The following is a 13,989-nucleotide window of genomic DNA, read 5'->3' on the forward strand; positions in this document are numbered from 1 at the left end:
GATGCTTTTAGATTTAAGAACAGTCTTCCCTTAGAATGGTATTACTGAGAATCTAAAAGAGTTTAGGAAGAAGTAATAAAGGATAAATTAAAAATCACCCTTGCAACTTCTAAGAAAGCCAAGCGAGAGAAAAAGATTGGACTACTGTCCCTTCCAAAATGAAATTCATGTGTCCTCGTCGTTCAAGCAGATACAACAGCTAGGAGCAGATATTGTATGCCAGCGGAAAGAATATATATTGCACACATAAAAGGCTGCAACATAAATTTGAAGAAATATGGACCTCCTTCATATAGGTAGGTCAAACTTTTCCCTCAAGCAGATAATTACAGGCTTGGGGTGAGTAAATCTTATTAGCTTCTCAGTACCTTAACTCTTCTCATAGAGACTGGTAATAGGCATACAGTAGACATGTACTACTTCAGTGCTGAATGTGCCTGTGGTTTGCCAGGAAATAGGTCATACCAAAAAAAAGATTCCCTGATTTTGGAAAAGATGGAAGTTGTGGAAGGAGATGCCAAGGAAAACTGATTTTGCTACACAACTCCTCGATTTATATCACTGGATTCAAAGATACCACCCAAATATTTGAAGTATCAGTTTGGAACTTTTTTTTTTTTTTTTTTTTTTTGAGGGAGGGAGCAGGGTAGGCTGGGGCAACCCAGGTCATCAGAAACCTCTGTGAAGATGGCAACAGGCCAAGTCCAGCTCTTCAGAAATGGTGTTCTTTGGCCCATAAACAGGATTAGGGAAGGCCCCAGGGGAAGCTGATAAGGGACAGTAAGGCTTATTAGTGCCCCAGGGGCTGACAGGAGGGATACTGTATCCTGGACTGTTTGATTGTTTTGCCCGACAATTATATGAATATCCTTAAGTAATTAATTACAGCCTCTTGAGGAAAACATATAAATGCTACTTACTGTGTCGTCCTCTATGGGAGAAGAAAGGAGATGTATCTCTCATGACCCAGGTCAAGTTCCAAGCAGAGAGACCAGGGGTAAGATGAGGGCTGTTTGTTGGGAGATCCGAAGTGCTCAGACCTTACATTAAAAAACAAAAACAAAAAACAAGCATTACGTATGACATAGTTGCTTGTATGCTACACATTAAGTGCAAATATCAGCTTATATATTGTATCCACTGAGTACTGATATTAAACTATTTCTTGGTCATTTTTTTACTACCAAATAAGTCTGTGTTCAGGGAAACTGGAGATAAATTGCTTTTCGTAACAGAGTTATCATCACTTAGAAAAACTGTCAACTTTAGTCCCACACAGATTCTAAGTTCTCAATGACCTTTCCTTAAATCTTTTATTCGTAAAGTCTTGTTAGCATTCAGACATCCTGTACATGGAAGAAGCAAACATACACAGCTCCTGTTCAACAAACCTATGCATCTAGGAGATGCGTTTGGGGATCAGAATACTGCACTGACCCAGAGCATGGAAGTATCTGTACAAAACTGCACTAACTGTGCAAGACCACAGTGATCTTAGAGGTGCAAAGAGAATCTGAAGTAACACGCCAGGTCAACGTGAAATAATATAGGTTTGAAAGCACAGATTTGCCCTGTGAACGTTTACAGTGTGTTTTTTTTTCTTTCTTTCTTTCCTGAGGATAACAGGATCTTGAGTATGCTCCTTTAATTTTTTGAACTCTTCAGGGGAAAGGAAGGATTTAACTTTGTAGAAATACAGACAGGCAAAACTTGTCTTTGGGAAACTTGATGCAACAAAATAAATCTGTGGCTTGCTGATATGTTCTGATTTCTCGGAGAAGCCGTAAACAAACTGTTGTTCAGAAAGAAAAAATAAAAAGAACTATTAAATCGATCTATTAAAATTTTTGTCAAGTATCACAGAATCACAGAATTTTCTAGGTTGGAAGAGACCTCAAGATCATCGAGTCCGACCTCTGACCTAACACTAACAGTCCTCCACTAAACCATATCCCTAAGCTCTACATCTAAACGTCTTTTAAAGACCTCCAGGGATGGTGACTCCACCACTTCCCTGGGCAGCCTGTTCCAATGCCTCACAACCCTTTCGGTAAAGAAGTTCTTCCTAACATCTAACCTAAAACTCCCCTGGCTCAACTTAAGCCCATTCCCCCTCGTCCTGTCACCAGGCACGTGGGAGAACAGGCCAACCCCCACCTCGCTACAGCCTCCCTTGAGGTACCTATAGAGAGCGATAAGGTCGCCCCTGAGCCTCCTCTTCTCCAGGCTGAACAAGCCCAGCTCCCTCAGCCGCTCCTCGTAGGACTTGTTCTCCAGGCCCCTCACCAGCTTCGTTGCCCTTCTCTGGACCTGCTCAAGCACCTCCATGTCCTTCTTGTAGCGAGGGGCCCAAAACTGAACACAGTACTCGAGGTGCGGCCTCACCAGAGCTGAGTACAGGGGGACGATCACCTCCCTAGCCCTGCTGGTCACGCTGTTCCTGATACAAGCCAGGATGCCGTTGGCCTTCTTGGCCACCTGAGCACACTGCTGGCTCATATTCAGCTGACTATCCACCATCACTCCCAGGTCCTTCTCTGCCTGGCAGCTCTCCAACCATTCCTCTCCCAGCCTGTAGCTCTGCTTGGGGTTATTGCGCCCCAGGTGCAGGACCCGGCACTTGGCCTTGTTGAACTTCATGCAGTTGACCTCAGCCCATCGGTACAGCCTATCCAGATCCTCCTGCAGAGCTTTCCTACCCTCAAGCAGATCGACACATGCACCTAACTTGGTGTCATCTGCAAACTTACTGAGGGTGCACTCAATGCCCTCGTCCAGATCATCGATGAAGATATTAAAGAGGACCGGCCCCAGCACCGAGCCCTGGGGGACGCCACTAGTGACTGGCCTCCAACTGGACTTGGCTCCATTCACCACGACTCTTTGGGCCCGGCTATCCAGCCAGTTTCTAACCCAACGAAGCGTGCGCCAGTCCAAGCCAAGAGCAGCCAGAAAACAAGTAAGAACAATGCAGATGCTGGCTTGAAGTACTTTAGTTTAGATACAATGCTAAGCTTTGCTATAACAGAAGAAAAACAATATAGTAAGACCTCCCAATGAAAGTTTGGTAAAATTTTCTGTAACAAAAGGAATTAACTTAGAGTGATAATTAATTGTGTCAAATAATCATCCTCCTGAATGGGTAAATAATAATGGATAATAACAGAAACGTTTAAGGGGATAACAGTAAGCAAGGTAAATGGCTAAAGCCTTGGCAAAAACATTGTTTTGATTCTGCTAAAGCTCTGCCACTTTCCTCTTTCACATAAGAAAAACCTGAAAATTTCAGAGGGACTTGTCAGAAGCTTAAGTACCAAGCGTTGGTTGAGCCCTACCTCATTCTCAGTGTATTCTTATTCTTAGCAGTCCTGTAACTGAGTAATGGTAGCAAAACCAAAAGAAAAATAACTATTTTCACTTAAGAACTGCAACTTGCTCATTGCTTAAAGCAATAATCTTCATGATAAGAATGAACTTTGTGCTGTTTTGTAAGCCATTCCCAAAAATTAATAACCCTAATGGCTCAATTAAATTTGGTCTCTATGCTAAGTTACAGTATAATCATAGAATTATAGAATCATTTAGGTTGGAAAGACCACTAAGATCATCAAGTCCAATCATTAACCTAGCAAAATGAGCCTTTTGTCCCTACTAGTATGCTTTTTAACCACAGAAAGAGAGTTTAGACTTGTAAGGGAATGTTTGTGCCCCCAAAATTAGGGTATGTACCTCAAAATTAGGGTTTGGACCTAAAAATTAGGGCTTTGGGATTTTCAGCTTTGGGGGCTGGATCCTAAAACAACATTCTGATCCCTCAGAATGGGTGTTTGAACCCTAAAAATAGGGTTTTAGCCCTAAAATTGAGGTCATAGCCCCTAGAATGGGGCTTAAGGCAACAAAAAAGAGCATTTGTCCTCTCAATTAAGGCTTTAGAACCCCAAAACGAGGATTTGTTCCCTAAAATGAAACTGTGGGCCCTAAAAATGTGACCTGAATCTGAATACTTAAGGTATGGGTGATAAAAAGGTGGTTTTGGATCCCAAATGTAGGCTCAGGATCATGAAAATTATGGCTTGGAGTCTAATTACAAGGTTTCAGTTTATAAAATCAGCCTTTAGTCCCTATTAATATGTTTTCTAGCCACAAAAAATAGAGAGGGCGTAGAGCCTTAAGAGATTGTTTGTGCCCTAAAAAATGATAATTTGAACCTTAAAATGAGGCTCTGAACCCTAGAATGTGGCTTTGGACCCTGAGAACGATTCTTTGAACCCCAAACTGAGGTTCTGGGCCCTAGGAAAAAAGAAAAAAAAAAAAAAAAAGGTTAGGAACCTGAAATTAAGACATTGGCCACAAAAAAGAATGTTTCAGAATCCAGAAAAGGGGTCTCTGGACACTAATGTGTGTCTATGGACCCTAAGAATGATTCTTTGTACCCAAAACTGAACCTTTGGGTCCCAAAAAGAAGGCTCTGGTTACTAAAACAAAGGCTTTGGGCCTGCAAAAAAGTGATTGGGGGTTGGATCCTAAAATGATGCTTTGATCCCTCAAAGTGGGTTCTTGGAGCATAAAAGGTGGCTTTGGGCCCTAAAATTCTGGCCTCATCTCCTAGAATGAGGATTTTGGAAATAGAAAAGGTGTTGTTTTATTTTATTTTTTTCTCTCAAATAAGGCATTGTACCTGAAAAGGGCAACTTTGCACCTTAAAATGAAACTGCGGGACCTAAAAATAAAGCATTGTGCCCTAAAAATGACAGCCTGGGCCCAAAAACTGAGGGTGTAAGCAATAAAAAGACAGATTTGGATCCAGAACAGAGTTGCAGGGCCCTGAAATATCCCATTAGCATCTGGAATTTAGCAGAAAAAAAGATGAGGCCAGTCATTTGAGGGTAGATACGAAACCTAGTGTACTGCCTTCAACTGTGAATAACAAAATAATAGGCAACTATGGTATAACCTTTACATTGGATTTTCCTTCTTAACATGAAGACATAGTTGACACATCTTTCAGTAGCTCATGATATACCCTGATGTGGCAAAAAATGTCAGGATCCATTACAATAGATATAGATGCTGCTAAAATAGATTTCTTCCTACAAATGTGTTTCACTTTGATGCTAGTATAAAATAATATTTAAAAAATAATAATAATAAAAATTGAGCTCCTGTAATAAACTAGTTTTAATATCAGTGGACACAATAAGTGTGTTCGTCTTGATGTGAGATGTCTAATGAGTAACAACATCACTGGAATATAACATCTCCATCCAGTAACACTCCAAAACAAGGAAAGATTTACAGCCTTAACACAGGTCACATGTCTTGCACAAACAACAACTTTGGGGCCTCCTTACACCTACAAGACCCAAATTAATGTAGATATCATGCATTTAGCATTGGTAGGGAGCCAAGTCCTGGGATCTGAATCCTGTGAAGACACAAACCTGAAACCCTACCTGTTCCCCATGGGAAAATAAACAGAGAAAGTTACACAGATGCATTCTTCTCTTTAACGCTGCAGCCATGGAACTCAAAATTAAATCACTGCTCATATCCTGACCACCCTTACTTAGGAATCAGAAACTCAATGATCAGCTGCAATACCGTAGATTCCCTGGCACTCCTCACTTTCAGAAATATGCCTCTGACAACTCTAATGCAATACATGTACATGTCTCATTCCTCAGAAATCATGCCAGCCTTCAGCCTCATTTAAGTGGGTGTGTTCCCTCTGTCACCACTATATACAGTAAACTGAGATAAAAAATAAAGTTGAACATCTGGAAAAAAAATTGAACATGAAAATAAAGTTGAACATCTGAGCAGAGAATATAAGGCAGTCCAGGCACCTGAATCTCCCCTCTATCAGCAGCAAGAGCTGCAGAAGAGATAACATCTCTCTCTCTCTCTAACTCTCCCCCTCCCTCTCTCAGAATAGAGTTACTGCAATTCATTTTAACCTAATAACTCATTTTTTTCTCATATTCCTTAGGATTAATTTTGTAACTTCATCTCAAATGATTTGCTTGGGCTATTGGTCTGAACTTGAAGACAAGAAGATTGTATCAGAAGTTATGAATCTTTCCCAATTAAGTTATCGTCAGAGAAAGATGCTGGGTAAAAGGTTTTTTGTAGCCAAGAGGCTACTCTTCACAGTGAGGAATGATTAGATTTCAGAGTGAGCTGTAGGTTAGGAATAGGAGAGACCTTTCCTCTTCCACCTCCAGGGTATTTTATGACCAGAAGGGTAATTACAGGAGACCTGCATATCAGCTAAACAAATGCTTCTTGTGCAGCAATGGTAATGTAAACACAGAGTACACTGGAGCCATTTCACAAGATAATTTTTTCCCCCTCTCTGAAACAATTAATATTGAAACCAATAAGCACTAAGAAATTTTGTTCTCTTTCTTTCTAAACCTACTAACCTCCCATTATGGTTGTCTGCACCATGGTGCTCTATCACTTGTCAACAGTAACCCCAACCTTTAAAAAAAATTAATGGATTACCAACTAGAAGCTGACAGCTTCGTTTTTAGTAGCCAGCCATTTGGTGAGGTATAACAGAAGTTTTTTTGATATTCCTGCCCTAAAGGAATATCCAGGGCCAAAACCTGACCCAAGGTACTCAATCACAGCTAGAAACATGCACCTGAAGAGAACATTTGACATTTCTGTTTTTAAACTTGTGCAAAGGAATTTCCTTAGGGGATGTGAAATTCATTCAGCTCACCAAGATTTTGGTTTAAAAAAAATAAATAAATGTTTCATATGTAGGGAAGTCAATCCTCAAGGCCACAAATTCATTAAATAAAATATTTATGTATTATTTTAATGAAAAATACCTCTTTAATAGAATAAGCCTGCATGTTCAAATAAAAATGGAAAAACAAGAAAAGCTTTCTACCCTGGTCATTTTAAAACAAACTGGATTTTTCCCTTTTTCTCCTTTTCTGGGAGAAGGAATGAGTATCCCCAGCCATTAACATATGGAATTTTCTAAAGTTCTGTGTAGTGTAGAAATGTAACAGAATTTTTATTGAAACATCCATGCTATTTTTAACTAAGAACAACAACTTCAGGATATTACTCCCTTTTGATATTGCTTCATTACCCTGTAGATAAGCTTCCTCACTGTGCTGAGCTGTATTATTCCCAGTTTCTCAGAGCTAGACCTCACCAAAGATGCATCCTAGCAGCAAAATAGGAAAGAAAGCTTTTTCCAAGAAAAATACTAAAAACACATTGAGAATCAATGCCAGGCAACCCAGTATCTTTGTGCTTGGGGGATGCATATCTACCTTTGTATATAGATTTGCAGGGAGATATGTCCTTATTACTATTCTGTAAGATAGTGGTGAATCTGAGGTGACAAATGTGTATTTACCTGTCATCTAGATTTCACAGTTGCAACAGATATGAAGGTTAATAACTGAGATCAAACCGTATTTTCAGTGACATCTATATCTGGAATAATATCTCAAAATCATTCCTATTTGTTTGCATGGAAATCAGAAGTCAACCTTAGAAGTATTTGTGGCTCCTGTTTGTAACAGCAATCACTAAAATATTTCCTAGCAAATTACATGCTTAGAACCAGCTTCCATTAAGATCTGCATTTTCTAGTCTCTGGGAAAGTCTGACATTTCAAGAAAAGACCAGCAGGATTTTCAGGACTGCCTCTATAATAGCTGTGAGTGTGCACCCTGGAGAACCTTGCTAAAGGACTTCTGAGCTCCTGGCTCCACAATAGTTCCTAGTTTCAGATTTTATGGGGAAAGGGATGCAACTGGGGAAAAAAAGATTGCCTGAAAATTCCCTGTAAGCTTAGAAAATCAAAACTAATCCTCATGATCACACCAACAGTGTTCATACAGCCTCCCTTCTTCCCATCTGCAAACACAGTCATCATGAATTCTGCGAGAACACTTCATTATATCAAGGTGAACAAGCAACACCAAAGCCAGCAGCCAAAGTTAACACTTTGTGAACGATCCATAGACTCAACTATGTTCATAAAACCTGATGTCTAAATGTCACTCAAGCAAAAGTCAAAATCTGTTTGCAGTTAAGGCAGAGAACCAGGCAAAGGGCAACCGCTTTCCTCACAGTTTCTTGTTCTGAATAGCTGGCGAGCTTTACTACGCTAATGGATGGATGGATTCCAGGGTTTATTTTTACAAACCTTTTCTAAAGTAAGAAAATGTTCACTTGACAGTCTGTCAAGTTTATCTTCTTCAGATGGAAAATATATTTAATAATGCATTATGTTACAATGATTTTATGTCATCTCAAAAGCCTGATGAATACAAATAAATGGTAGTATGTGTGTCACCAAACACGTACCCGAATGCTGTGGAGAAGAAATTTGCATTTAGTGGGCTGTAGCAGATCTGCAGGGATAGGGAATTCAGTGAGACACACTGTGTGAGGCAACAAGTGATCAACTATACTGACAGGCACATGCTTGATGAGTACATTTGGGAATAGCAAATATTTCCTGTACATGAAGCATACGTTAGTAACAAAACTGTATTTAACTCAGCAACTGTGAACTGTGTTATCATTCTGGTCCTGACTATTTTTTTTTTTTTTTTTTTGTCTTTTTAATGCTTATTTAAAATTTTCCATTAACTCTCTTCTGCTATAAATGTGTGTTTGTTTTTTTTTTTTTTCCTTTTCACAGTAAATACTAACTTTTGATAGAAGAAACTAATGTCTCAAAGGTGACTAACTGAATCAGGAATCAGGTGCACCATGACCTCCTCCTTTTCTACCAGCTAGGCACTCCCTCCAACAACTACATCCCATGGACATTTATTGATGCAAAGAGAGTTTGTGCTAAGTCTAGATATGGTTGGCTGAGCAGATCTTGGATGGAAGAAGAGGAGCATGAAGTACCCAAAATACAATACCTTAAAGACATCATGACAGGGAAATATTAAAGAAGTATCATATGTGTTGTTGCTCAGTAAATGGAAAAACTAATTTTCCTGGTAAAAAATGTAGGTGAAAATAATGATGTTGTTTTCTTTGCAGATTTCTGTGAATTTGTAGCGCTTCTATGTGTGTTGTGAAATCTAGAAGCTTTTAAATTTCTACTAATGGCATGACAAGAGCATCAAAAACAATTACAGTGACCAAGTTTATACTCTACCTAGCTCAACTAATATAGCTTAAAAATATACTGCCATCTAGAGCATACTACTGCATTTCAAATGCTCTGTAGCTGCTGAAGACCTACCCACTAAAACACCACAAGTGGGCACTAATAAAGTGTTTGGGGTTTCAATTACAGACCAGACTAGGAATGGCTTAAGGTAACTCATCTGTGTGTGTACAAGAAACCTTTAAACAAACAAACAAACAAACAAAATACACAACAATATGCTGATCTTTGCCTTAATAACCATTTATAACACAAGTAAGCATCTCTGTGGGCAACACAGGGGAAACAAAGAAGTGAGCATTGGTAATTAAACTGCTCCTAGCTAGAGTTGGTCCCCATGTTGGCTGAGGCTCTGCGTGAACTTTTCCTGCCAGTCTAGCCTGCAGTTTTGCTAAACAGAGGGGAAAAGCCCCTTAACAGCAAAGTTTCATGTACAAACACATATTCCAAATTTTTGGATGCTTGCACATATTATCACTTCGAGATATTTTAGGATCACAACTGGAAAAGGAGCAGGGGGTGGGGCACAACTTCTGGGGCTGCACTATTTCAATACAGGGCAATGCTTGTCCTTATCTTTGTACTGATAACCGATGTGCCTGAATTACTGACCAGGTATGCTGTGAAAACCAGAAGCTGTTACATCCATCTGTTTCCTGCAGCACAGAAAGACCTGCAGACGCTGCAGACATCAGGGAAATGCAAGATAAAGCCAGTGGAATTGGTAACCTTTCTGCTGAAGTGCAAAGAAGGTTTGCTTCAGGTTACAGGTGTTCTGATATTTTTTCTGTACCTGTAAAAATAAAGTGATCTTTCCACTGTTCGCTGGTGTATTTGTCTACTGTAGTTTATAAAAACCTCAAGCAAATAACCAAGAGGCAGTGTTTGTGTTTGGTCCATGTGTGTCAACATTAGAGATTTCCTCCATTAGTCCCTGCTGGACTGGCCCCTAGGACTCTACAGTGGTCCTAAACCAAGGAACTTGTGAGCAGTTTCCTACCTGATACCAGTATGATTCTTGCCTTTCACAGCTGGAGTCTAGTTCCCATGCCCTCTCAGTGGCCATCTATCTGCATGTCTCATATTGCTCCCCTATATGCACTTTCCCTCATTCTGTACCCAATTAATGTAACCTCTAGAAAGCACAGCGGCCAGGCTTTCAAACAAACAAGCAAACAACAACAATAAAAAAACAGCAGTTGTCCTGACAGAGTTTTAGTAATTCATTACACACACTGGCTTCAAACCATATAGTGCCTTTACTTTTGATTTGTGCATGGCTACTTCCATATTCAACACATACATACAGCTAGAGTCACTTATCTCTTAAGTAGTGGGATTAAGGAAAAAGAAAAAAAGAAAGCCAGGAAGAACCTCCTACTCTACGTACACCTAAAACCCTCTTTTATAGTACACTTAATGTGTACTATACCGGAATACATACAAACTTAGACCTCTAGGCAGTTACCAGCTTAAGATGGCTGCAGATACCTCAATACTCAGTGGCCTGCAGTTTCTGCAAATATTCATAAAAACTCAGCCTGTTCTCAACATCTGTCTTTCGATTTTTGTCTCTTGTTTTCAAGATAGTCATTCAATTCTCAATTTTTGTCTCTGTATTTCATAAGTTCCACACAAAAATTCCTTGAACATTTAGATGTTGAGGGGATGATTATTTGAAGGTTTAGGCGCAGATCTGAACCTGTTTGGTCTGCAAGAGTCTGTTCAAACTCAGAGCAGAAAAGCTACATGACTTGCTAAAGACTACTTTGTTGACCAGGAGGAAAATGGTGGTGACTCACTTCTCCAACACTTTCATACCACGTCACTACCTCTGGCTCTGGATACATTTAAAACAAAATTTAGTGAACACTTTTTATTTTCATACATAGCAACAAAATGCCACTCTTCCAGTTCTAATCCATCTACAATTACACATGGCCTGAGCATTTAAATCCCTGTTGGAACTGAACTAAAACATTAAGCTTGGCTGGGGGTACAGGGGAAAAATGTTAATTTCAAACAACAATTTCCTATCTGAAGGAAGGAGGAACTCTCTTCCTGTTATTCCTAGTACAGACAATAATAATAATAATTTCAGAAGGCCCCAGTTATACCTGAGTTAACCTGGGGGAGGTGTGTTTATTTCTCTCCAGTTGATTTATTCAGGCTTCCCCAGAAACTCACATTGCCAGTATCCCATACTACTGTTATATATATGCCTTTCTTTTGCAGTGTGCTGTGAGAAATGCTTTTTGGACATGTGTACCATCCTTCTTCCTCAAAGAGCACAAGGTATTGTTCAAAACATTAATGCCTGCTACGTCTGGCAAAATTCCACCCCAGAAGCAAGCCAACCTTTTTCCATTGCTTGGAACCATCAAATAATCACAGCTGCAAATGCTGGTCAATAAGTAATTGGTATATGGAAGAAAGCAACATTCAGCATTATCTTTTACTCATTATTATCACTATTACTGTTGTATTATTGCTTCAGTGAAAGGAGGTAAATTCTGTTTACTGCATAAGCAAAAGATAATGCTGACAGAAGGTTCAATAATGGTCCCACATGCAAAAATGCAAATCCAGGGGCTTTCTTAAAAATCAGACATCCTAATATTTCACATTTAAAATAGACCACAAGCAAAAGAAATGAAATACAGAAATTTCAGATAAAAATTGAGATTTCATATACAAAACAGACTGAAGTACTGAAGTGTACTATAATTAATCATAGCATTTTATTGTTAAATACTGAAGACTCACATAGAAACTGTGATTCCATTGAACTCACAGAGAGAACACCTTATGAAAATGACTGTAGCTCTGGAGACTTTGCCCAGTTTTAATATACAAATAATTCTGAAAATTTGCAGTCCAAAGCTAGTATTTTAGAAGAAACCTTTCAAATGTGCCTGCTGTATCAAAACATAAAGTTAATACTTTGTGGAATTATATGAATCCATGCATATGTACACCAGACACAAACTGTTGTCAGTGCCAGTTACGACTTTCCTGCCAATTACATGGCTAAAACCATTTATTTGCTGCACTGGGCATTTCTATTAAGATATAATCCTACAGAATAGCAACAAACATGCAGGGTGTTTCTATACTACAGAAGATACTAGACATTGTTATTGGCAGGCAAACTACATTATTCCTAGAAGCAGCAGAAGGGTGTGTTGACTATTTCAATATAAAACACACCTGTCTTGGTAGTAACAATAAAAACTAGTGCATATTCTCTTCACTAGGAAAGATGGCAATGTGCTTATATTGCCTAATTTCACTGCAACATTTAATTTTACTTAAGGTAAAGGACATTATCTCTGGAGATAACCTGATTTTTTAAATTATTTTTTCTTTTCCTCTGCTGTGGCAAAATTTGGCTCTGTATAGCTGCTCTCCGATGAGCCTAAGTGCTAACAAATCCTCACTATTCACATAAGACAGGTGAGCAATGTTGTAAAGCAGCTGATGCAAACAGCTACCACTACCTTCTGCCAGATAGTCCAAGTGGCAGTGATTTGTGTGAGGGACAGAATTGTTTCCTTTGCTGATGAAGGCTGTGCTGCTGTGGGTACTGGCTTTACACAGCAAAGGTTTGGTAGCAGGGAGGCTGCAGGGGTGGCCTCTGTGAGATGAATCCAGCAGTTGCCCCTTGTCAGATCAGAGCTGGCTCCAAAAGGGGCCCACTGCTGGCCAGAGCTGAGCCATTGAGTGACGTTGGTCAGGCCTCTGGGAGAGCAGATTTGAGGAAGGGGAAAAATAAATAAATAAAACTGCTTCCTGTAGTGGAGCAGGCTGTCCCCCTGCAGCCCATGGGTCCCACATGGAGCAGATCTCCACGCTGCAGCCCATGGAGGAGCCCCCGGTGGAGCAGGTGGATGTGGCCTGGAGGAGGCTGCGGCCCATCGAGAGCCCCCGCAGGAGCAGGCCCCGGGCTGGAGCTGCAGCCCGTGGAGAGGAGCCCATGCAGGAGCAGGGGTCTGGGGGGGAGCTGCCACCCACCTGTGGGGGCCCCGTGCTGGAGCAGCTTGCTCCTGGGGGATGGACCCCATGCTACGGAGCTGTGTGGGAGCAGTGCTTGAAGAGCTGCTGCCTGTGGAAAGCCCACACAGGATCAGTTTGGGAAGGACGGCATCCTGTGGGATGGACCCCATATGGAGCAGGGACAGAGAGGGACTATGAAAGAGCAGCAGAGAGGAAGCATCAGGGACTGACTGCAGCCCCCATGCCCCTGTGCTGCCTTGGGGGAGGATGTAGAAGAGGGTGGAAGGGGAAGGTGTTTTTAGTTTGCTTTTAGTTTCTCACTGCTACAGTCTGATAGGCAATAAATTATATTAATCTCCCTATGCTGAGTCTGCTTTGCCCATGACAATAATTGGTGAATTATCTCCCTGTCCTTATCTCAACCCTTTTCTATCATATTTTCTCTCCCTCTTCCTTTGTGGAGGAGGAGTGAGAGAGTAGTTGCGTTGGAGTTCAGCTGCCTAGCAGGGTGCAACCACCACACCATGAAGTCCTACCTCTCCTTATATTTTGCTTTTGCTATACACAGGATAATCCAAAAGAGGACCTTTCTCTTTTCACTGTTTCATTTTCCTAGATACTGCTACTGCCTTCCTTATCTATGGCAAAGCTAGTGAGAAAGGCTGGGCTGAAGAACAGGCCCTTAACTGAAACCTAAGGAGCTGTAAAATAGCTAGGAGTTGGACATAAACCACATAGAAAAAAGAGACAAAACAGGGTTTTTTTTTGCAGAATTATGTACCTATTATGTGTAAGGGTACTAGGAAACCATTGGATTAAATGACCTG

General features: G+C 40.4%; 1 protein-coding gene across 1 annotated transcript in view; it reads right to left on the reverse strand.

Moving 5' to 3' along the window:
• Positions 1-13,989, reverse strand: part of ALK (ALK receptor tyrosine kinase) — a gene marked incomplete at both ends in the record, with an annotated part of 285,134 nt that overhangs the window by 204,835 nt on the left and 66,310 nt on the right. The window contains one exon of the mRNA XM_082756089.1: positions 921-1,009. Coding sequence (XP_082612215.1) covers positions 921-1,009 — 89 coding nt within the window. The remainder of the gene's footprint in view (positions 1-920; positions 1,010-13,989) is intronic.

This window comes from Aythya marila (assembly GCF_965140915.1).
Source record: "Aythya marila genome assembly, chromosome: 3".
In the NCBI taxonomy this organism is placed as follows: Eukaryota; Metazoa; Chordata; class Aves; order Anseriformes; family Anatidae; genus Aythya; species Aythya marila.